Source organism: Oryzias latipes, chromosome 24 (assembly GCF_053564925.1).
Source record: "Oryzias latipes strain Hd-rR chromosome 24, Olatipes_Hd-rR_3.1".
In the NCBI taxonomy this organism is placed as follows: domain Eukaryota; kingdom Metazoa; phylum Chordata; class Actinopteri; order Beloniformes; family Adrianichthyidae; genus Oryzias; species Oryzias latipes.
The window spans coordinates 19,074,753-19,097,626 of record NC_136260.1 but is presented as its reverse complement, the minus strand read 5'-3'; the positions used below and the strand labels follow the sequence as shown (position 1 = coordinate 19,097,626).

Genomic DNA, 22,874 nt, shown 5'->3' with positions numbered 1-22,874 from the left:
TAAATGAAAAAAATCCACTCTGCCCACATGAAAGCATTATTTAACCTTTACCTTAAAGGATGCAGGTAATAAACCCTGAACCAGTTTTACAGAGACTGTTCACAAGCCATCAATCAAGGTGGAATTCCCAGCAGCCCCGGGGCTCCTATTGTGAAGTGATAAGAAGGAAGACGCAGGAAAAAAAAAGATGCACCAAAATAAAAGCAGAACCGATTAAATCAAAAGCAGGATGTTGTCGTGAGAAAGCTAACTTCAAGGTTGGTTCACATGTGTGCAGGTTAAACCTGAAAACTTCAAACATGCTTTTCAAAATGTTATCAAACCCTTTTGTCCCAGAAGAGAACACAACATGCAATGAGCTTTTTATTATCACAAAATAAACAAACTGCCAGTGTAATTACAAAAAAAGAAGACATTTTTGCAGATGGATAACATAGTAACATTAGTAAAGCAACAACAAAAAAAAAGAAATGACACGTGAAGCTGAAAAACTACTTTCTAACAAAGCAGGGAGAATATTTGCAGACAAATGATAAAAAATATACATATTTTCCTATATTTGCATTTATTAATCTTTTAAGGCAACAAGAATGTTTCCAGGAAAAAGCATTAATAATAAAAACTGAGACGATGCAGTTTGAAACTTTCAAAATAAATTCAATAAAAGAGGTAGAATTTTGATGGGGGGGGGTTGGCACTCGATCAGGTGGGCTTTGTGGTTCATATAATTTCCACAGCATGCACCCACAAACACACACGCACGCACGCACACCAGTGTGTGCGTTCAATCAAGCTAAATTGACAGATTCATCCAATGCACATATTTCTTTGAATATTAGAGTCAACTAAATATAAAGGCGCTATCGATCTATAAGGTGGTTATTTCTATCTGGTGTAACTGTTCAAATAAAAGGTGTCAGAGGCAGCGAGGTTCCACGCTCTGAAGGTCTGATTCAGCTCAAAACCACAGACCTCCCGGAGATCTGGATGTCATCAAAGGGGAACACTGCCAGAATCTGAACACAAAGGGCACAGAAAAGTCACATTTTACCTCAACTTTCCACCAACAGGTCTCTCCAAACAGCAAAAGGAAAAACATTTGTCAGACAGAAGCTGCTTTAGAAGCTATTCCTGTAAAAAATCAAACAGTGAAGAAAGATTTGTTTGCTCTGATTTTTTACTTTTGTCGTTTGTATGATGGAGTATTAGGGCCACCATAAAAAAAAACAATTTTATAGGAATAAAATGAGAATAAAAAGTCAAACATTTACAATAATAAACTCAAAATGAGGAAAAAAAGTTAAAATAAACTTGTAGAATTTAGAATTTATAAATTGAGAATTTATGCGATTAAAACAATAAATTTATAGGAAAAATATAAAAAAAACAAAGAGCCAGTATGAGGGACAGAATGCATTGTAAGCAGTTACTTCAGCATTCATTTCACAAATAATGAAACACTAATACATTGTTTTAATATAAATATAAGAACATTAAAAAAAGTTTGCAGGAAACTGGGCTCTTTCAGAAGAAGATTCTTGACCCACAATGAGTGGATTTCGGGCGGGCGTACCGTTTACGTCATTGGTAGTATAGCTGCAGCGGTCCAAATGCATTATGGCCCACAGATTTCAATGATGAACGCCTGAACACCCCCATAAATGGCTGCATTGATGATCGTAATGTTAATGGAGGCTTACACAACTGACTTTATTTTGGTAAAAGCATGGCGTTACCACTTCACCCTCATTTATTTGTTATTTTAAATGGTGGCTCTAATACTGCATTGTAGGAAATTGTCTCTTCTCATTCAGTCTTTTTCACTAAATACTATTGAGTTTGTTGAATAATCAAATTCATTTAACATTTTTGTGCCGCGATAACGGAAAGAAGGAGTCAACTTGATCTTTCTCAATGAAATAAAGTGGGAAACTGAGCTGGCTTTGACCATGAATAGAGCAGAAAAATGATGCGTTTGATAAATGTTTGTGTTGTAAACCTTTAAAAGTTGTAATGAGGAGAAAAGTGGGGTGATCTGTGAGAACAAAGTTAAAAGAAAAATGTATTTTGCAACAGTAACATGTTTTTTAAAAAGGTAGGAAATGAAATCACCCAAACAATATTGCAATAAGAAGGATAAATTAAAGAATAATAGGTTTAATTCTTCTTATTATAACCACAGATTTGTGATTTTATTGCAAACTGCACCAATTGGATCTCTCCAAAGAAGTTTTCCAGCCATTTAAATACCTAAAAAAATATATATAAAACTTTATCAATTTATTCATTTTGGATTTTAATTGAATTATCTTTGGATATTTTTTGGCCATAAAATTACTTTTTTTTTAATTCAAAGATAACTTCATTTCTTGAAACAAAGGCAAGTAAAAAAACTAGCTAGGCTGCCAGATTCTAAAAAATCTTCTTTGTTTTCATTCTACATTACTGGACCTATTTGTCTATTAGGTTTCAAACGTTGAGAGTAGAAACAAAAACAGAGAAAAGTGATCAAATGTTCATGTCTATCTGAGAGAAGTGAACAAAGAGTGCGGCGCAGAGTTTACAGCTTTAATGGAACATAACTTCCACGATAAACGAAGGACCCCTGTAGTTTTAGAAGCAGTTCCAATAATTTTGTAACAGCTAGACAAAATCATTCCCGTTAGAAAATGAACTGCTTACATCATCGTTGCCGTCAGCCAGATCCAGCGCCGTCTCGTCCTCCATGTTCCGCAGCATCGTGTCGGCGCCGGCCTGGAACAGGAGGTTGGCGATGGCGATGTCTTGCCTCCCCACTGCCAGATGCAGGGGCGTGCAGCCGTTAAACATGGCAGCATCCACATTGGCCCCCCTGTTGAGCAGAAGTCTCACTGATGCGATGTCGTGCATCTCCACCGCCAGGTGAAGGGCCGTTTTGCCACTCGTTCCTTCCTGCAAGAAAACGGACGTTCATGTCATAATTATGCCAGATCACTGAGCTGCACTGACAGGCATCAAAATAGCAGGGTGATAATTACAAAAATGATTCATGGCTGCAGACGCAGACTGATATGTTGGGACGGTGATTCAAACAGAGAGGAATGTCTGGGGTAGTTAGGGGAATGACCGCAGCGTTCCCTTCCATCTATAGAAAGTTAAGACAGACCGGCTGACCGGCCTAATCATATCTCATATCTAATTATGTCTCCATGAATTCTGCGGGAAATCCAAAGCTCAGCCTGTGTCAATATCAGCGTCGCGCAGGTGCAGGACGCTTTAAACGGGAACCAAAGATGCTGCAAACGGCACTTGAAGGGAACAAAAGTGGTAAATATATACTCAGATTATTTGTTTTTTGAGAAAATACATCATTATTTTTGTACGTTTATGCAGGAATTGGTTTCATGGAGCTCCAGACTAAAAATAGTGTCCGGTTTTGGAGGGGGTAAATTTCATTTGGTTTTATCAGCTGTGTTATAAAAATGAACCGTAGAGGAGGCGTTGGACTAACCTGAATGTTCAGATCTGCTCCTTTTTTCACCAGGAGGTTCATAATTTGGTGTTTCCTGTTAAGTGCAGCCAGGTGAAGACAAGCGAGACCTGCAAGCACAATCATCTTTATTTAAAGGTTTGGAAAAATAAATATATATATATATATATATATCTAGATCTATATAGATATATATCACATATGTATCACATTTTACCCTAAAGTGTTAACACAACAGAAAATGTTGCATTTCAGACAAAAAAAAAAAAACTTCTTTTAGATACAGAAACTGAGATAGAACGAAGGCTATTTTTTTGACGGGCATTCTTCTGACCTCTCCAGTTTTGAATCTTGAGGACCGGCTCTAGCGTGCTGGGACAAAAGTCCTGGGTCATCTCCGAGGCGCACTCCTTCTGCCCGTGCTGGCAGGCCACGTGGAGCGCCGTGTTCCCGTCCTGGTCCTGCAGCTCCAGGCTGGCCCCTTTCCTTGTCAGGTCCCTCACCACGTCTGTCAGGTTTAGGTAGGTGGCAAGGTGGAGAGGACTCTGCAGAACACCAGCAGGGTTCAAACAAAGCAGCGAAAACATACGTGTAATCAGACACAAGCAAGAAGAGAGAGTGAAAAGGAAAAAAACAGATCGGAGAAACTGAAAGTTGAACTATCGAAGCAAACGGCTGCTCTGACCGGGCTGCAGATGCAGAGCGTGACGCCTCTGCTACTTTCCTTTCGTAATTACTTTTTTTATTTTTTTTTAAATATCAGTTTTGCGTAAGACACATGATGAGAAGCATTGAGTCTTTACAAGATTCTTAAGCAATAAAAGAAAAATTCTTAGTAAGGAGAGATCTAAGAATGACTGAAAGGAAATGTGAGGCAACCGAGAGCTGAGTCAGTGCACAAAGTGCTGACTCCACACTTCAGATGTTTCCAAATGACAGCTCCGTCCGTCACTTCAACTGAAGCCTTCGTCGAGCTTCTTGAAGGACTGGAACGACTCCTGTGCCCGCATCCCCACCATGTCGCAGCTCCCTGCCATTCTATTTTCTACACCAGCTAGAAGAGGGAGTTTCCAGTGTCAGTCCCTCGTGAGCTAACTCAAAAACCAGCCACAGTGACAGCCGTCGGGGAGGACGGACTGCAAATAAAGAGGAACAACACTTCTGTGGAACTGCACAGACACGGGCAAACGCCACTGCTCACACAACCAAGACATCAGTAATGAGGAAGTCCTCCAGGCTGAAAAATTCCCAGCTCGGAGCTCACCTGGTATAAATTGTTCTGGATGTCCAGGACTTCTTTGGGGAAGAGCTGTATCAGCTCCTGAGCGATGTGCGTGTCTTCATGGATGATTGCGAGGTGCAAGAGTCTGCATGAGGAATGGAAGAAAAAAAAAAAGCCCAACTGTCACAGTTTGCATAATCCCGCAGCTTTAACTTAAAAGTGTTAAGAGGGGATGTGTGAACGTATGCACAAACCTGCAGACCCACTTTACATTGAGGAAGTACAAAATGAACGGGGTAAAACCACTTTTGCATCAGAAGTTCTCATCTAAAGGAGATTGACTGGTAAACCTGGGCGGTCGGGCTACTGCAAATGACAAAACTAAAGCGGATATAAAAGGTTACGATAAAAATGGGGCCCTTTTAGGTTTTTTTCCCCCTCCTTCCTCAGTCTAAATTAAGCACCGATCCTGAGCTTCATTTCCTGCTTCGTGCAAACATTTAATTGTTACAAGTTCCCACTACGGTTTTGAGGTTAGTTTGTTTTTGCTTCACATTAAACCTCCAAATCATGTTATCATTCCAGAGAATGAATTTCCCACAAACAGCTGGACATTACAGTTAAACCCTGAAAAGTTTGAATCAAATCCCTCCCAAAAAAACCCTCATGCTTTTATGAATAAACAGTGAAACCAGAAGTGATCCGTCTGCTACCAACGGTTCCCACAAAAATCACAATGAAAACCTTTAATCTAACCTGCTAAAATGTCAAATGTCTCATGTTTCTGAAGACAACACAACAAAAATCCTCATTTTTAAATATTCTTCCAAAATGAATCAAAAGCTTTCCTGAATAGCTGCAGTGAAATGCATTAACTAATTTCATCTAAATTCAAAGAAAAAACCCCTTTAAACTAAGTAATTCCTGACATTTTCTGACCTGGCCACCTTAAATATATCAGTATTAAAATATGTGATCAAACCAATAAGTATTTGTGGTCGAAATGCACAAACACTATTTATTAAACCTGCTCCATCAGAGAGAAGGGATTTAAATGCCTGCAGGCTCAGATGAACCAAAGTCATGGCTGGAAGCAAATATTCTGGCATGCAAGTAACTTCCTTTGAGTTTGAGACGGCCTTAAATGAATAAGACCAAAAAAGAAAGGGAGAAAGAAAAAAAGAAAACTCCCACGGGGGAGAATGAGTGTTTGGAGTGATGTGTTGAAGGTGTTTTTTTTCCCCCTCTTTCTGAGCAGGTATCTATAGTTCTGGTGTGAGAATGAAACCATGTGGTTCTACCAACGGAAATGAAAAGAGGTCAGACACACAGCAAAACTTCTGCCATGCTCCGTTTCTGGCTGCAAGAGTCGAATTTTTTTTTTATCAGAACGGCGTGGCGGGACAAGGTGAGGCAGACCTTACAGAGAAAAGAAAAAGAAAAAAAACAAAGAAAAAGCTGCATCATTTAGTCAAACGGAGAAGGAAGAAGCTGCAAAAATCCACTGACATTTGATCTGTTTTTTTTTTTTTTTTTGGGAAATTCACAGGCTTGTGTTTGACTTGGTGGCGAGGGAAATGCAGACTTGAGTTGTCCTGATCAACAAGTTTCTTGGATGAAAAGCAAACTATCCAGCTACCTCACAGCATGTGCTTTGTCTGAACTGCAGGGGAAGTCCAGGCCTATCTGTTTCACTTCTGTTTTCTTACTGAGTAACGCCTTACAGCAGACCATCCACATTCATAATATGGAGCAGAGTTTTTTTTATAATAATAGAAAAAGAAGAGAAAATCTTCTATTGGTGCTGAATTTCATGGGAAAACGGACTGACAAGTCCCCTCAATGTATGCATCTCCATAAACATCTGTGTGAAACTTCTTTGATGCATTCACCTAAAATAATCCAGATTATAATAAAAGGTATAACAGCTGTAAAGTGAAGGAGCCTCCAAAGTCATTGGAGGATGCTTTTTATTTTTATATTTACATTTAACAAAATAAAAGCCTTACGTGTCTCCATCTTCCGTGATGGACGTGAGAATGTTCTCCTCTGAGAGTTCATCAGGACTTTGCGGCTGCTGCTCCTCGCCGTCTCTAAGACTCCAGTCGTGCACCATCTCTGACAGGCTGTCCGTGGTCATGGACGAGGATCCGTAAGCCGAGTCCACGCGCTCATCCGCGGTGGAAAACTTGTCCCTCGGGCCGCCGAAGTCCACGCTCGGCTCGCGGCGCTCCTCTGAGTGTAGCGTGGCGCGGTACGACGAGTCGATGCCCGAGTCTATGCGCGTGTCCTCCAGCGAGTCATCTTTGCAACGGTCGACGCGCGACATGGCAAAAGCTGCTGGCCTTGTCGGGGCTCCCCCCCCCTCCAGCCGTTTACCAGAGGAGTTAACTAGCGCGTGCCGCCGCCGATAGCTCGGTGTCCGGGCAGCCCGCTACTGCTGCAGCTGCGAGAGGAAACCACCGCTCTTTTGTGAAGCCGGAGGAATGAGCCGCTACGTCTCATAACACAAACCCACCGCGCTTCAGCTCGTAACAGTAACACCGGGCCCGACGGACACTCGTCAACTTTCCGAGGCTTTTTTTTTTTTTAAGAGGAGTTCGGGAAACTTAATCCACTCGGAGGAAAGGACGCGAAAACAAGCGAACACCAGCGGGGAGATATCCGGTTACGGCGCGAGCTCGAAGCAGAGTGCACCGAGCGACGAAAGACGAGAAGGGAAGAACTTTTGAGGGGGGAATCCCCCCTGCGCACAAATCACACACATACGCACGCATGCCCACAAACGCGCGTACATATAAAGTTCAAAAAAAGAACGTCAACAGGCTGACGTCATCACGGCGGATGTGCCACCGTTTCATAATAAAAGTTCTCATACAGCGACAGGAAGTCAAAGAATAGATGTATTTTACTTTTGTAATACATAAATACATTTTCATTGATTTGATAGTAAACCTTAATTTTTTTCATATATGTCCTCCATCATCAGAAAAATGCCAAGAACATGTTATAAAACACCAAAAACACAATTTTCTTTAAAGTGAGTTTGAGTTCAAACAATCTAAAACCAAATGTCTGAAACGAAATTGTTGCCCTTTAACGTTTTTTTCTTGTGTTTTCTTTCTATTTGTCAAAAGCAGTTCCACGTCATATGTGACACAAAAACTTTGTCCTATATTTAGTTATTTTTACAGACCTTTAAAATAAACACATGGGTCATTTAGTAAGTCTTTGTACCTGAAAGTTCAATTTAGCTGGCCGCTTTGGACAAACACAAAAATCTGCAAGGTTTCAGAAAATGCATTAACTGAATAATCTTATTTTCACTCATATATGTATTCCTAAAATTCCATAGAAGGTACTTATTTTTATGGGACTAAAGTGTTTTTTGAGTTCTTGAGAAATGTGATCCATGTAGGTTTTGTATTCACACGATACAAATGATACAAATTATGCAATGAGCGGGTTGATCATCACCTCAACATGGATCATTCATTTCAGTTATCCTTTGTAGTTTCATATAAAGTAGACTTTTTTGTGCATATTTGGCACAATCGTATAATATACTCATAAGTACTGCCATGTAAAAAAGCTAGTATGTAGGTAATGACTGTAAATGTAAGGAGATTTAAATATTGGTGTCTTTTTTCATGTGTAGTAACACTTTTTCTTACATTTTAATAAAAGCATCTTTTGTTTTGCCTTTCAAAGCTGATGTTTTTCTTTTAAGAGGTTGCATTAATCTATAAATACTAACCTCGTTAAACTGTGTGCACATCTTTTTTGCCTTTCTGCAACACAATACCTGACTTTTTAAAAATAATGCAATCCGAATGAGCCCGGGTCTCAAGAGGATAAATAAAATATAGAAGACATATTGTGGAAAAATTAGTGTTTCCAAGTGTATATTGCTCCTAACCCACTGCTTTTAACGCTGTTATGCTTTCTCAGTCCACTTTATTCAAGTCAACAATCGATACTATATTAAAAAAAAAAACATGCATTCTGTGCAGGATTATGGAGACACAAACACAGTGAGGCACAAATCGAGAATGAAAAATGTTATTTCATACATGCTAAACATTTCTTTATCTTTTTTAGAGCTTATTACTCAACTTGTGCTTTCTTTTAACACCGTCACTGAATGACCAATTCCTTTTTTTTGTTTAAATTTCTGTTTCACAGGATTGTAAAAGGGTTACATTTTTTGAGTGTTTGTAAAGCCTAATAATCCAAAACTTCTATTTTCTAATCAAAAGCATAATCCGTAATATATCAGTAACATAATGAAATACAATATTAGGGAAAATGCATAAAAACAATGTTTATAACCCTTGTGCTATCTTAGATGACCCCACCCTTGCATTGACGTGTTCTCCCTACCATGACAAAGGTGGATAAAGGTGGAAAGATTTCATGTAATCCATGGACACCAGTGAAGATCACAAATCATTGAAGAAAAAAGGTTCAGCGCACTGTCTAGTGGGTCTAGATGACCCAACTCCCAATGTTAAAGTGCATAGCACAAGGGTTAATATTAAAAATACAGACATTCTCTGGAATAATAATAATAATAATAATAATAATAATAATAATAATAATAATAATAATAATAATAATAATAATAAATCATTGGCAGCAGTTAGAACATGGTGAAAATACATCTTTATATTGGAATTTCATGTACTATAATGCAACCAAACAAAGGGAAATATTTTTGAGGACGAGGTACACTGATTTGAGTTTGATTATTTGTGGTTAATTGGTGAATTTCAAGCATTACAAATAATGGAATAATGCAACAAAAATTACAAAGCACAAAAAACCATGTCAGATATTAAATACCAAATACACTGATTAGAAATAAAAAGGAAAAAATAACGAAGATGATAGGATTCCATCTTTTTGACAGTGTTTTTCATTTATTATCATAAATTTTCAGCCATAATGAAGTCGCTCTGACATGTTCTCTAAAGGGAATGTCATTATCTTTGCAACAGAGGCCTTCCTTTGTGTAATAATCTGCATGCAAACTTCAGGGGGAGCTCATGTCTGCATGTCTGGGCTCCAGACTCGGTTGCTTGGATGCAGAGGGCGGTTTCCCGCAGCAGCAGAGCAGCGCCGCTCTGCGTTGCTGTCATTTCCGTGAACAATGAGCGCGTCTTGTTTACGCGGAGGTGTCGGAGCGGAGCGCACGTGTCTCCATCTGGATTCTTTGTCCTGCTCCACCGTCTGCTGGGAGAGGAGCAGACCGCTTTTCTCCGCATCTTCTGCAGCCTTCATCTTCATTTGAGCCTGCTCATCCCGGGAGGGGGCTCAGGTTTGGGTTCCAGTCGTCTCCAGATGCAACATGATCGGAGGTCTGCGCACCTGAGCTGAAGGAGCTGCTTTCTTCTGGATGATGCTAAATGGGGGTTTAGATCTCCAGCTCCCATCCCTAAAGGAGACCCATGCACGCCTGTTTGAGTCTTCACCATGTCCCCAGCATCAGCAGCACCAGCCAGTGAAAGCTGCACCACCACAGTCCCAGAGGTGGAGGTTGACAGCCCCAGGGAGGAGGTAAGGAGCATGGATGCCAGATAAAACATGAAGAATTTCTTGGTTGGCATGGAACAAAGAAATGACTTTAAAGCAATCAGATTTGACCTGATTGAAACACCATTTGATTTTCTGCATCCTCTTAAGACAAAGAATGAGGTTTATGCACCATTTAAGATAAGATAAAAGCTTTATTGTCATTTTACAGTCACACTTGGTACAACAGTACAACGAAATTGCAAACTGCCCCAAATTGGTGCAAAGAGAAAGAAGAAAACAACATAATGATAAAAAAATAATAAAAAATTTGGGTCCAACCAAAAACACAGAATGACACATATATAAAATGAATCAACAAAGATTTGTTTTCTCACTGAAAAATGTCTGCTTGTATGTTCAAGATCCAGACATTTTGAGGACAGAAATATTAAATCCCATTAAAACCCACAACTTCTTTTACTTTTCTCCTTAATATGCATGTTTTTTTTCTTCATCACATGTAATTACTCCAGTTTTTGACACTGTCAAACACTCTATAGCTGGAAAAGTTGCTCATCCTTACACAAGAGCCATTTTTATGTAACCCAGCTGGTCTTATTATGTCAAACTATATTACTTGTGAGTATAACAGGGAATTCTTCAGCCTCTCCATCCTCTTACAGCTTCATATGTCATGAGGAAGCTGTCTGAAGATTTTAAAATCTGACATAGTTTTTTCTCATCTATTTATTTACTAATTTGCTCGTTTGTTTGGATATTTGGTGATCTGTAATTAGCTTTTTTTTGTTTTGAGCTGCCATAAAGGGTGAATTTCTCCTCTGTAAGATCAATTAAGTTCTATTCAAATTTTTTAAAAATAATTTTGAATTGCAAAACTGGAAAATTAGCTAGTCCAGAAAGTTTTTTTTAAGGTTATTTTCAATAGATTTTAAGCAAGTTTGCCCCTGCAAAAATAAGGTGCCTAAACTAATTTTTTATATTTAAACAAATGGTGTTTTGTACCCAAAGTTAAACCCCTTTCCTGCTTTAGAAAAGAAAGCAGACTTTTATTTGTGAAATGTATCACTAATTATTCATAGTGGTGAGTCACTTTTATTGTGAAAAGCTCTCTAAATGATGTCGGAGAGGGAAAGCTTTAGATATTTCTTTTAAGTTGATATTGAAGCAGTCTTTTCACAGCAGAAGCTGTTGTCTTAAGTTTGTTTTTAAAGCTGCAGACTGAACACGCAAAAGCTTCTGTTGCTGCTAAAACACAGCAAGTGGAACATGAGGCACAAAGTATGTCAGGTTGCATCGATTCTAGCTGTGGAGCAGGCGGAGGGTGCTGCTGGTTAAATGTTTCTCCTGCAGGATCTCAGAGGGGACTACGCTCCTCCAAACTCCCTCAGGGGGGCACCTCAGAACCATGCATCTCATGTGGGGTTTTTTTTATGAAGAAGGAGTATCTATTATGCATGTTTGTTAGGGAGTACTGACATGTTGGATCAATGCGGCGATGGGGTTTGTCCAACTGCTGAGTCTGGCGCCAAATGAAGAAGGGATGTGGTGGTTACTCCAAGGCACACTCTGCAGCATTTATGGCAAATTACTATTTTATGATCCATCTTTGGGTTTTTGCAGATCACTGTTTCTGCAGGGCGTGACCAGCTCTTGAGCTGCTGATGCATCCATTGGGGCATGCAGCGCCCTGAGGTGATAAACAATAGCATCGGCTTTATGCTGCCAGAGTTTAATGCCTGTTTTTTCTGGCTCACTTGGCATTAATTCAGGAGAGAATCCCTACTTGTCATTTCTGCAGAAAAAGAAAAGTAAACCTAAAAAAGTTGAAGCACCAGATTGCTTTGTCCTATAAATGTAACAAAATTATGCAATTAAAATGTTTACATAATAAAAATAAAAGTAAAATATTAAAAAAAGGATTTTTTTACAAGACAGATAGTGAAGATTTAACGCTCTTGTATTTTAGCTTCTGAATAACCAGAACAAAAACGTACTAAAAGTTAAAAAATTGCCCTTCACTTTTTAATTATTTTACATTAAAAACAGATTCCTAAAGACTATTGCTTGACATTTTCTCCTCTTGTTGTTGTGATGCAAATTTACTTGCCAGAAATGTTTAACCATTAAAGTTTTCCTGCTTTTCAGAGCTAAAGTAAATGCTTTCTTTGTCAGATGGTGCTTACAGAAAACATCTATGTCTGTAGTTTCATAAACTAAAATATTCCTTTCTGATCTTTTTTTTGTTTTTTTTGCAAGTGTGCTTGAGTCTTTTACATGAAGAAACAGCCTACAGCTCATACATAAAAAATGAAAATACATTTACAAAGCAGAAATCTCTTTAAATTATTCAAATGTACGAGCAGCTCTTTTTTATATGTCTATCACTTCTGGTTGTCCACTTATGAACTTTATTTCAATTCTAAAAATGCCACATTATGTCAATTTAGATGCATTATAGATGAAAAGGCATTGAAAGATGGTTGACAGCTATTGACCAGACTTTTATTTTTTGGCACTTTTCATGCTACAAAAGTGCTTTTCCCAATGCAAGTTTTGTACAATTATTCTTTACCAAACATTTGTTGTTGTTTATTTTAATTTAACATGTCTTACAACAGCCTTAATAAAATCAATACGTTACACAGAAAAAAACAAAATTTGTGTGTATCAGTTCTGCCAAATCTAGCACTGAAGAGAAAAATACAAAACAAATAATCAAAAGTTTTCCCATGGGGCACCGTATAGCCATGAGGTCTAACTACTGTTTTTGAAATAGTTGCCAGGATGTTTCTGATGCTCAGGTCTGTCCAACTGTCTGCCTTGCTGCTGCTAACATGCTTTTTGGAAGTTGTCCCAGTTGCAGACTAATGCTACAGTATCTTGGCGATAAACTATTGTAAAGTCACATTTAGAGACTCGGATTTAAATCTGAAGACAACGTGCTTTTTCTGAAATATGACATTATAATTAAGATTTAATAAACGTGAAAATTACACCAAATTTTGACCTGAAATGGTTTTTATTTTTACTGACTAGCTGCTTTATTTCTCATCTTGTTTGCAGCAAAAACCTCAAAAACAGTCTCTGACCAAATCCTTGTGTCAAGAAACCCACTGGAAATGCCTTCTGCTGTCCCTGCTGATGTACAGCTGTGTCGGGGTCACAGTGTGGTGCCAGGTGACCAAGGTAACCCACCTTTCCTTTGACAGCGCTTACAAAGGAAAGTCCATGATGTACAGCGACAGTCCCTGCACCAGTGGCTACATCTACATCCCCCTGGCCTTTCTGGTCATGCTGTATGTGGTCTACTTGGTGGAGTGCTGGCACTGCTACGCCAGGAACGAGCTGCAGTACAAAGTGGACTTGGAGAGTGTGGCGGAGCGCATTCAGCGAATGCAGCAGGCGACGCCCTGCATCTGGTGGAAGGCCATAAGCTACCACTACGTCAGGAGGACACGGCACGTGACGCGGTATCGCAACGGAGATGCCTACACCTCTACTCAGGTCTACCACGAGAGAGTGAACACGCATGTGGCCGAGGCGGAGTTTGACTATGGGAATTGCGGTGTTAAGGATGTCTCAAAAATCCTGTTAGGCCTGGAGGGCTTCCCAATCACCAGGGTGAGGTTCACTAAGTGCTTCAGCTTTGCCAATGTGGAGTCCGAAAACTCCTATCTTACCCAGCGAGCCAGGTTCTTCACGGAAAACGAAGGTCTAGATGATTACATGGAGGCCCGTGAGGGGATGCACCTAAAGAATGTAGACTTTAAGGAGTATATGGTTGTCTTCTCGGATCCCAATCACCCTCCTTGGTATGCGTCCAACTCCATTTTCTGGGTGGCAGCTGCTTTCACCCTCTCCTGGCCTTTGCGGGTGCTGACGGAGTACTGCACCGCCTGTGTGCACTACCACGTGGAGAAGCTGTTTGGTTTTGACTATGTGCCAGTAACACCATCTGAGGAGCGTCCACACTGCAGCCACATCCCTCGAGTTAACACCATTGACAGTACTGAGCTTGAGTGGCACATCCGCTCCAACCAGCAGCTGGTGCCCAGCTACTCGGAGGCGGTTCTTATGGATTTGGCTCAGCTCTCAGGGGGCTGCAACAGCTACTCCATGAGTGGAAGTTATGGTAGCTACAGGCAGAACTGTGAACGTTGCCATCGGGCCATCAGCAGCTCCTCCATCTTCTCCCGCAGCGCCCTCAGCATCTGCAACAGCCCCCGCATCCCCTTCAGCAGCAGCCGCTTCTCCCTGAGCCGGCTGTACGGCTCCAGGCGGAGCTGCCTGTGGAGGAGCAGCGGGAGCCTGAACGAGCAGTCGGGCCCCAGCGAGAGCACCCGCTGCCTGTCAGGCCAGCAGAGCAGCGAGGAGAACCCTCCTGGCTATCAGGACGCTCTGTGCTTCCCGGTTCTTATCGTACATCGCAACGAGGGATGCCTGAATCATGACCACCGCTCGCTGCACAGAAATGGCTCCTGTGTGGAGACTTCACTGTAAGCCAGAACCACAACACTCCATGAAATTAACTTCTTTATGAGCTACTACAATTGAATCAAACCAACCTATCCAACCAAGTTATGAGGTAAATATAATAACAAGAACTTTAAAAACATTACACTGCTATGAAGAACTGTTCTGCCTGAGTGTCAAACCCCTTAAAGGCTCCAATCGTCTTTTGATCCATTTTAGCGTTCCCAGTGGTGTTTTAACGATAATTATGCAGTTTTTAGCCAAAAACTTAAATGCCTGTGTCCTTTTCCTAGGACACAGTTTCTGCAGAGCAGCAGTAGTTCATTAGAAATCCACCTTTGAGGTGTGGGTGGGACTGTTGGTGAGAGCTTACAGCCTCTCACAACCAACCAAACAGACTTCAGATTTCAGCTCGGACGAGGAAAACCAAGATGTACATGGACCTAGTCCTCTACAAGTAGGGAGCCTCAGGCCTGCCCAGCGTATTTTCTATGTCACAAATATGCTCTTTTAAAGCATTTTTTTCATCTGCTCCTGATTCACGTTGATTTGAATAAGGGGAAACTCAGAAATGCTGTGTTAAGATTAATTTTCTTTATATATCTTGTCCATCATTACAAAAAGTAAAAACAACATGATAAAAACCTGATTTTCATAGGAGAGGGTCTTTAATCATCTTTTTACTGTAGGACAGACCAAGAAAACGGGACGAGTCACTCAGTGAGCCTTCAGTTTTTACAGTTCGGTGTCAGCTTGACTCAGCAGCAATCTGAGAAGCAGCCAACTCCCCGAAGAACAACAAAAAACAGCTGCAAATAATTAAATTAGTTACTGTTAAACGTGTGGACATGACAAGTCACGAAACTCATTAAAAAAAGCAAAATAAACACGATTCAAAATTGAATTTATCGAATAAAGTCTTGTTGAAACTGGCTTAAGTAAAAAAAAGTGCTGTAAATGTCATGTGTTGATAAAATATTCAGTCTGTCTGTTTGCACAGAGATTTTACTGCCTTCCTTGTTAAATATAGCACAGGGGAGTGTGAATAATTTAGCACGAGAGGGCTAAAGGACACCAGAACTTAAACACAATTATAAACTCACCTCTACAAGCTGAAAAAAACATCATGTCATTTAGCTGATTAGATCTTTTTCAAATTGTCTTCAATATTTTGATTTAGTCTACCTCTTTCTTTAAGTGCCTTCTCTTCTTAACAAGCAGAACTAGTAAAAAAAAAAAAGGATTCTGTTTGATGTCTTTGGGGTTGCATCTGCTTTTGAAAATAAAGATATACATTTTGGTTCAGATGATTCTCCTGTGAGCTCGAAGCTGGTCGGATCTGATTTTCCTCAGAATGTATCTCAGATCTTGTGCAGTCGGTTCTGTGCAGCTGCTGCACATCAAAGCCACTCAGAAATGGGTGGAGGCCTGGACTCACTGCTTATAGTGTCACATTTGATAACATGACTGGAACTAAATAAGGGACTTCCTGTCATTTGAGCAAATGCAGTCTCGTCCTGTAATTGAAGATTCAAATTGTAGTTGAAACTAATAAAATTAGGTTAACGTAAGTTTGTTTTTTGAGGGGTAAAGTAAATCTTATTTGATCATGTTTTAGTTTATCTAATTTTTCAATCACTCATCTGTTGTGATCAGATTTTCAGTATTTAGATATCCTAATTTGTGATGCATTTTGCTGTTTTTGGTATTAAAAGTAGTGCTCAATCATTTTGTCTGTGAATTCAAAATACTGTATATGAACTTTTGAGAACACAATAAGCCATACTTCCACATTCCAGGTTAGTGTCAGGTTTGAACTAAGCTACGCTTGTACCGCTGTATTATGTCTCATCAAATGGCCGATTATATGATTATAAAATGGATTTCTTAAAATAATTAAATTATCAGTCAGCTCCTATGCAAGCCCCAAACTCAGGACACAATCTGACTGCAACATTTCATTTCTTACACTAGAATGGAGGGTTTCTAAGTACAAGATTGAATGAAACAGATCTTTTTTGAAACAAGAGTTTGTTTCCTGCCAAAATAAGATGCATGGAAAAATCACAAAATCTCTTAAAAAGTAAGTTAAAGCCAATTACTCATAATTGTAAGGGATAAAATATTCTCTGGTCTCATTTGTTTCCTAATAAAAGTGTTTCTTTTCTGTGTTTTTGCGGTGAATAGCAACTGTTTTGTAATTACACTGGCCTAAAACGTTTTAGAATTTATTAGGTTTTAGTATTTCATTTATTTATAAAGGGAAAATGTTGTGTTTCCTGATATTTGTCAGCTAGAAATCATTTCATGAAGTTTATGGTGCTGGATGTACAAAACATGTAAATTATAATTAATTATAGGAAGATCAAAACCAGAAAGTCAATCAAATTGTTTTCAGTGTAGAAACAGCAGTAATATTTAATTGAAGGTTAAAGAAAAATTACGTTTTTTATTTTTTGAGATGGCAGGTGGTGGATTATGGGGGGGGGGCGTGGACTGCTCAGAAACCGAAGACTCTAGAGGGTCCGGACGGGACGGAGGACACTAAAAACAAAACCTTTAAAACTTTTTCTTTTAGTCACTTTCTGTTGAGTCTTTTTCAGAAGCGGATGTGCAAATGGGAGGTTTTCTCTGTAGTTGACTGTCAGAGTAAATGATTTTGTCATGACTTCCTATTTAGTCAAATAGATTAGTTCATCATAGATATTTGTGCTCATTTCTTTCGATCTATTGGCTCGTGTTTGTGAGGCCACAAAAGTTTAGTGCTGTAAATAATTGAAGGTTTTGGGTGAATTTTGATGAATGTCTTTTCTTCTGTCACACACAAACAAGCAGGCAACATGTTGAAGATCTCAAATGAAAAGCTTAAAGATGTCTTGTTGGCCTTCTTCAGAACACATTTCAAGGTTTTTAATGGTTTATTTTACTGTCAAAATGTTTTTTTTTGAAGTAGAAATAGATATAGACAGTTTTTTTTTTTACCTGTTATGATCTGCAACAGCTTTTTCTGAGAAACATTAAGGGTTGAGAGCAAAATCTGCAAAGACATGACAAAAATGACTGATACTAAATGTGATCAAATGTCTGTATGCGTTCCAGTTCCATCACAATGCTGCCTTTATGAGGACTCATTACCAAATATCTTCAGATTAAAAGCACTCAATAAACAGAAATGCTCACTAAAATGTCTGATTCCATGTAAAAAAAAGAGAAAAATGTTCTTATTTGAAGCCAAAGGTTTGCAAATCGATGTATTTGTTCATTTTTCTCAACAGTAACATCTCTTTTTTTTTAGCATTTATAAAGATTAAAGTTTGATGATGCTTACAAAACACTGGGATGTGACAGTAGGGAGGTCATGAGTCTCAGACAGAGTATTAAAATGTTTTCTTTGTTTCCAATACCAGCCATAAATCATCAACAGCTTGATCCTCTCTCAAGAGGAAAGCTCCCAAAGGAAAGTTAAGAACTCCAACAGGCTTATTTTATCCACAGATATGCATCAGAATATTTATTAAAATATGGAAATGATAAAATTTCATAGAGTGTCAGATGATTGTTTATTATTCTAGAGTTGAATCAGCACTAGAATTAGCTTATATCTTATATGCTTATATTTTTTCATTATTAGAAAACTGCTGACTTAGAATTTAAAAAATATGTTCATAAGATGAATTTGTGGTTATCTTTTAACAGCAAAACACTGTTAGATTGTGAAGCAGTTTTTTTTGTTTATTAGGAATAAATCAAAAGAGGGCCTTGAAGAGGAATGGGTGGGAATAAAGAAAACAAAGTCATGTCTAACCTTAGATCTTGGTGTTCAAAAACTTCAGTTAAGAGCAAAGGTTTTTTTGGGGGCGTCCCCCTTTCGTTGTGTTTTTAACTGTGACATCTGGTTGGCCCAAAGCAGCTTGTTGATGAGGAAAGATCTCTGATCATCAACTTGGGTCAGGTGGACGTCACATTCTTTTATAGTGGAGTTCTGTGACAACGCAGCCACCAAAGCCTCACCTCCAACCTGCAGACATGGGGTTAGAATACAAAAATATAAAACATAAGAAGACTAAAATTCACCTTTTGGTCATTTTTTCAGCTTAGTAAGTTTTAAAACTCGTCAACAGAACTTGTTTTTCTTTAAGCTGGAGTGGACCGAGGTCAGAAGTATTGATGGTTTCATTTCTGCTGTGTGAATGATTTTTGATCCACCAGATCACTTCAGTCACAGATACCACGAACTGTGGCAGCAGAGCTGCAGGGGATAGTTGTAAATCTATTTTTATGGGGGGAAAAAAACCCACTTCCTACTCTTTCCATTACTGCCTGTGTTCTGCAGACATCGATAAATAATTGAGAATCCTTGCAGCAACCCTGACTGTGTCAACAAAGGGAGCAGCAGAGTTTTGGGATGAACAAATTGAATCGTTTAGTTCAAAAGGGGTCCAAGTCCACAATTTTTCATAATAGAGATATTATATGTTCTACGGGCTTCAAAGAAAAAGTTATCTGAATTTTGTGCAAAAAAGTCCCAAGTCTGTTGTAATGTATGCTTGACATTTAAAATGCATTAAGTGCAAAATTCCTGGACTTGGGCCTCTCCTGCATGGGTTTTGTTTTATCCCATAGATGGCAGCACTAGTTATCCAATATGGCAGCGCCCCTGTTTAATTCAAGAAGAGCCAAAGTCCAGAGACTTTAGTTTGCTAGTCTTCTGAAATTATAAAAGTGAGGTGCTTCATATTATAGCATTTGAAGCTATGAACTGGTGCTTAATCTGGGTAAAATGTTAATCATTTGGTGTAGCCCCCCTTTAAGATATGCAATTCAAATCATTTCCTGGAAAAACAAACCTCTTGGACTTGGGCCCCTTTTGAACTAACCGATTCATTTATGTTCCAGTTAAAAGAAACAAACGTGGACATGTCCTTACCTCACAGAGCTGGTTGCAGGACAGATTAAGGCTTTGCAGAGTTGTATTCTCTGTGAGCACTTTAGACACAGCCTCAGCAGTGACTGAAGTCAGATAATTTCCTCCCAGGTTCAGATTGTGTAGAGTTGTGTTGTTCAGCAAAGCTTCGGCAATGGCCTGACCCCCTTCATCCTTTATCATATTCAGAAGCAGATTAAGGGACTCAAGAGTGCAGTTCTTAGATAAGGCCAGAGCTATGGCTTTGGCCCCCTGGCAGCTAATAAGGTTGTTGCACAAGTTAAGAGTCTGCAGTTTATTCCTGGTGAGCAGCTTGCTGATGGCCCTGGCTCCAACGTCTCCAATCTTGTTGTGACAAAAGTCGAGTTCTTCCAGGGAAGGGTGGTCCATGAGGTGTTTCACCAGCAGCTGACACTTTCTGTCATCCATGTGGCTTTGGTGGAGCCTGAAAAGCTTAATATTGAGGATAAATGACGACGGAATACAGAGGGAAACTTTTAGAGCCATCAAAATAAAAGCTTTAAAGTTAAGGATAAAAAGGATAATGACCAGATTTAAAGGATTAACACATTAAATCATTCAACTACGCAACAAGTTCATTCCAACAAACCTTTAAGATAGTAAAATTTGTAAAACACAAAGAATAACTGATACCTTCAGTGTCTTACAGGACTGAAGAGCCTTGGCGAGGGTCTCACAGTCTCTGTATGTCATCTCAAACATATTCCATGCAAAGTTCATGCCACATTGTTTGATTCTATAAACCAGGTGGAGCTCTTCCAGGTTTGTCAGCCTCTGAAGCAGGATGTTAAAGTCAAAGTGGTCCATGGGAGGCACATACCTCTTCCAATGAAAGTCATGATCATTCTCCTTGCTCTTCTTCTGAGGCTCCACGACAGGAACCAGGAGCTGTGAGATGTCCAGACGCTTGACGTATTTTTCACAAACTGATACGACATCAAGAACGGTCTGCGGGTCGGTTACATTTGGGATGAAAAGTTCAATGATCTTCTCCAAGTGCTTCTCCAAAAACATTCGTTTCCAGCTGTGGCCGTGAACAGAGACATCACAGAAGGCCAACTTCTGCTGGCAACAGCGCCTCCAGTAGGGCCCCTCAGGGAGCACGCTGGCTGTGACTTGGACAGGAAGGGAAAGGGACAGTCTCTCCTGCAGGAACTCCTTCTGGGCAGCTGTGAGCATCTCAAATATTGGGTTTCCTGTAACAAAGAGGAACTGTGCAGTCAAGTGGCTCCACTTTTTGCAAAAACCGAAGCTGCAGGAAAATTATACATACTTTCAAAGTTGTTCACAATGATTTGCAGGCAGAGAATGGATAAACTGGGCACTGTGGTGATAGACCAGTCTGGATCTTCAGCAATGATCCTCCTCCTCATGTTTATCTTTTATTTTTGTAGCTTTCAAACTGTCTCATACAAATCCTGTTAACAAACAATAAACATTTAAGAAGTAAACATCTTGGAAACTGGAGAAAGTAGCTAGCTAACGCTAAATAAATGGTCTATTGAATACTTCAGTTCAAAGAAGTAATTTGCGTAAATATGTCAAAAAGTATATTGACAAAAACCGCAAAGAATTATCTGAAGTGCATTTCAGTAAGATTAAAAAGATATTTAATCAAAAAGAAGACAAATAAACTCACGTTTACGAACGTAAACAAAGCCCCCCGTGTCCTGTTATGGAAACTTCCAGTCGTTGCCATGGAAATCGAATCATTCGTGTGTAGTTTGAGGCTTCAAGGAAATCTTAGCTTCAGCGTCACTAACTACAAACATAAAAATAATTCCCGTCGCTACTTTAAAATTATCAAGCAATTTACACAAAACATACCTTAAACGAGTCTATTAGCTGAAGATAATGAGAGTAGACTGAGATCATTCGAACTAGACTCACAACATTCGTTGTTATGGGATTTAAAAGTCGAATATGAACACCACAAACTAAAAGAAAAAGAACAACTCCGCCATACTTGAGGGTTCTCAAACCTCTGACGCGAGAACAGTAACTTCAAGTACTGCTGCTACAAGTGCTTTTAGCGTTATTGTTTTTCCTTTAAAATACACCAATTATTTTCTAATTCATTAATGGATTTAATTGATAAATATAGATTCACTTAAATATGTCAATTATACTTTGCACGGAATTGGCTCTTGGTTGATTAAAAATGTTTAAATATAATTCTGAAAGTTTTGAATTATTTTATATAATGTATTTTTGCTCAGAAAGAATAATTGCATAATCATTGTGCATCATTTTGTGTTCTTCAAACTGATGGCATGTTGTTTGGACTAAAACAGGTATGAAATATATAATAATAATAAAATATAAAAATGATCAAATATCAAATGTTGCCATTTAAATAAAAAAACAGCTACAACATTTATTCAGTTTTGAATGTTACACAAAATGATTTTAACTTTGTTTTAATCGTAAGAAGCACTTTAAATAATATAAATTGCATATGTATAGGAAAAAATATGTATTAACACATTATGTTCATATGAATCAAGTCGTGCACAAATTGATTAAATTTCAAATAATTACTGAATTCAGTTTTTATTTATAGATGTAATAAAACTAAAATAAATAAATTATGTACATAAATGAATCCTTAGTCATTTGAAAAGCAAAAACTGGTAATATTGACAATAGGGAGGGCTTGCATTAGGCCAAAATGAGATGATCTCAGAGAAAAGCACAGACTAATAAACTACCAGATGGGCCTTGGAAATGGATCATGTGCCTTTTGGATGAGAAATCACTTGAGTGAATCCATCTGTCATGTAAACAACAACATGAAGCAGGTGCTTAGCTCCATTTCAGGCGGGGAAAAATGCATACATGCTGAGTTTGTTCATAGAAAATACAGCTTTTTTTCTCATAAGAATTATTTATACACATAAACAAAGTTGGCAAAAAATGTTTTTGTTGTAGTCAAACAGTTCGAGAAAAGAGAATAACATTTGTAATTGCGAGAAATTATCCGGATAAAAATCAGGGGAAATTAAGGGTTAAGAAAAGAATGAAAATATCCACAAACATTAAAAGTTATCGTAAATAAACATTTTCTTAAAAATATAAAATTTCTTAAAACCTAATGGAAGATTTTTGGCTTTAGCACCCAAAGTTTCTTTTACAATAAAACTAGGGATGCCTTTTTAAATACAGACTGCTTTTCAAAGCGGAGAGAAATGAGGTGAATGCAGGATGCATCATGTGTATTTCTCATA

The 22,874-nt window shown here is 38.8% G+C and overlaps 3 protein-coding genes across 5 annotated transcripts; 1 reads left to right on the top strand and 2 right to left on the bottom strand.

Annotated features, from left to right (window-relative positions):
- Positions 1 to 350: 350 nt before the first annotated feature.
- Positions 351 to 7,511, bottom strand: nfkbie (nuclear factor of kappa light polypeptide gene enhancer in B-cells inhibitor, epsilon). Its single transcript, XM_023952786.2, has 6 exons — positions 6,701 to 7,511; positions 4,734 to 4,836; positions 3,804 to 4,014; positions 3,491 to 3,579; positions 2,683 to 2,931; positions 351 to 1,016 (listed from the first exon to the last, which is right to left on the bottom strand). The coding sequence occupies exons 1-6, from the start codon at positions 7,018 to 7,020 to the stop codon at positions 954 to 956; spliced, it is 1,035 nt and encodes a 344-aa protein (XP_023808554.1). The 5' UTR covers positions 7,021 to 7,511; the 3' UTR covers positions 351 to 953.
- A 2,191-nt stretch (positions 7,512 to 9,702) lies between these two features.
- tmem151ba (transmembrane protein 151Ba) lies at positions 9,703 to 17,887 on the top strand. The gene is made up of 2 exons (XM_004083553.5): positions 9,703 to 10,250; positions 13,293 to 17,887. The coding sequence occupies exons 1-2, from the start codon at positions 10,167 to 10,169 to the stop codon at positions 14,727 to 14,729; spliced, it is 1,521 nt and encodes a 506-aa protein (XP_004083601.1). The 5' UTR covers positions 9,703 to 10,166; the 3' UTR covers positions 14,730 to 17,887.
- Positions 15,349 to 21,628, bottom strand: drc5 (dynein regulatory complex subunit 5). Of its 3 annotated transcripts, XR_013654021.1 has the most exons (7): positions 21,287 to 21,628; positions 20,921 to 21,065; positions 20,281 to 20,843; positions 19,630 to 20,079; positions 18,508 to 18,720; positions 17,685 to 17,739; positions 15,349 to 15,511 (listed from the first exon to the last, which is right to left on the bottom strand). XR_013654021.1 is itself a non-coding variant. In XM_020714587.3 (6 exons), exons 2-5 carry the CDS (start codon positions 21,018 to 21,020, stop codon positions 18,532 to 18,534), a joined length of 1,302 nt encoding a protein of 433 aa, XP_020570246.1. In that variant the 5' UTR covers positions 21,021 to 21,065; positions 21,287 to 21,628; the 3' UTR covers positions 17,579 to 17,739; positions 18,508 to 18,531. The 3 variants fall into 3 exon arrangements, 2 of the variants coding, with proteins under 2 accessions (XP_020570246.1, XP_004083482.1); XM_020714587.3 differs by lacking the exon at positions 15,349 to 15,511 and having other exon boundaries at positions 17,579 to 17,739; XM_004083434.5 differs by lacking the exons at positions 15,349 to 15,511; positions 17,685 to 17,739 and having other exon boundaries at positions 18,414 to 18,720.
- Between the last annotated feature and the right edge of the window lie 1,246 nt (positions 21,629 to 22,874).

Excerpts from the sequence above, each read along its gene's own strand:
- tmem151ba (XM_004083553.5), top strand. The coding sequence starts at position 10,167 with ATGTCCCCAGCATCAGCAGCACCAGCCAGTGAAAGCTGCACCACCACA. Across the intron at positions 10,251-13,292 it reads TTGACAGCCCCAGGGAGGAG|CAAAAACCTCAAAAACAGTC; the intron begins GTAAGGAGCATG and ends TCTTGTTTGCAG.
- nfkbie (XM_023952786.2), bottom strand. The coding sequence starts at position 7,020 with ATGTCGCGCGTCGACCGTTGCAAAGATGACTCGCTGGAGGACACGCGC. Across the intron at positions 4,837-6,700 it reads ATCACGGAAGATGGAGACAC|ACTCTTGCACCTCGCAATCA; the intron begins GTAAGGCTTTTA and ends TTCCTCATGCAG. Across the intron at positions 1,017-2,682 it reads TGGCTGACGGCAACGATGAT|ATTCTGGCAGTGTTCCCCTT; the intron begins GTAAGCAGTTCA and ends CTTTGTGTTCAG.
- drc5 (XM_020714587.3), bottom strand. The coding sequence starts at position 21,020 with ATGAGGAGGAGGATCATTGCTGAAGATCCAGACTGGTCTATCACCACA. Across the intron at positions 20,844-20,920 it reads CATTGTGAACAACTTTGAAA|GAAACCCAATATTTGAGATG; the intron begins GTATGTATAATT and ends TCTTTGTTACAG. Across the intron at positions 20,080-20,280 it reads AGTCCTGTAAGACACTGAAG|CTTTTCAGGCTCCACCAAAG; the intron begins GTATCAGTTATT and ends CTCAATATTAAG.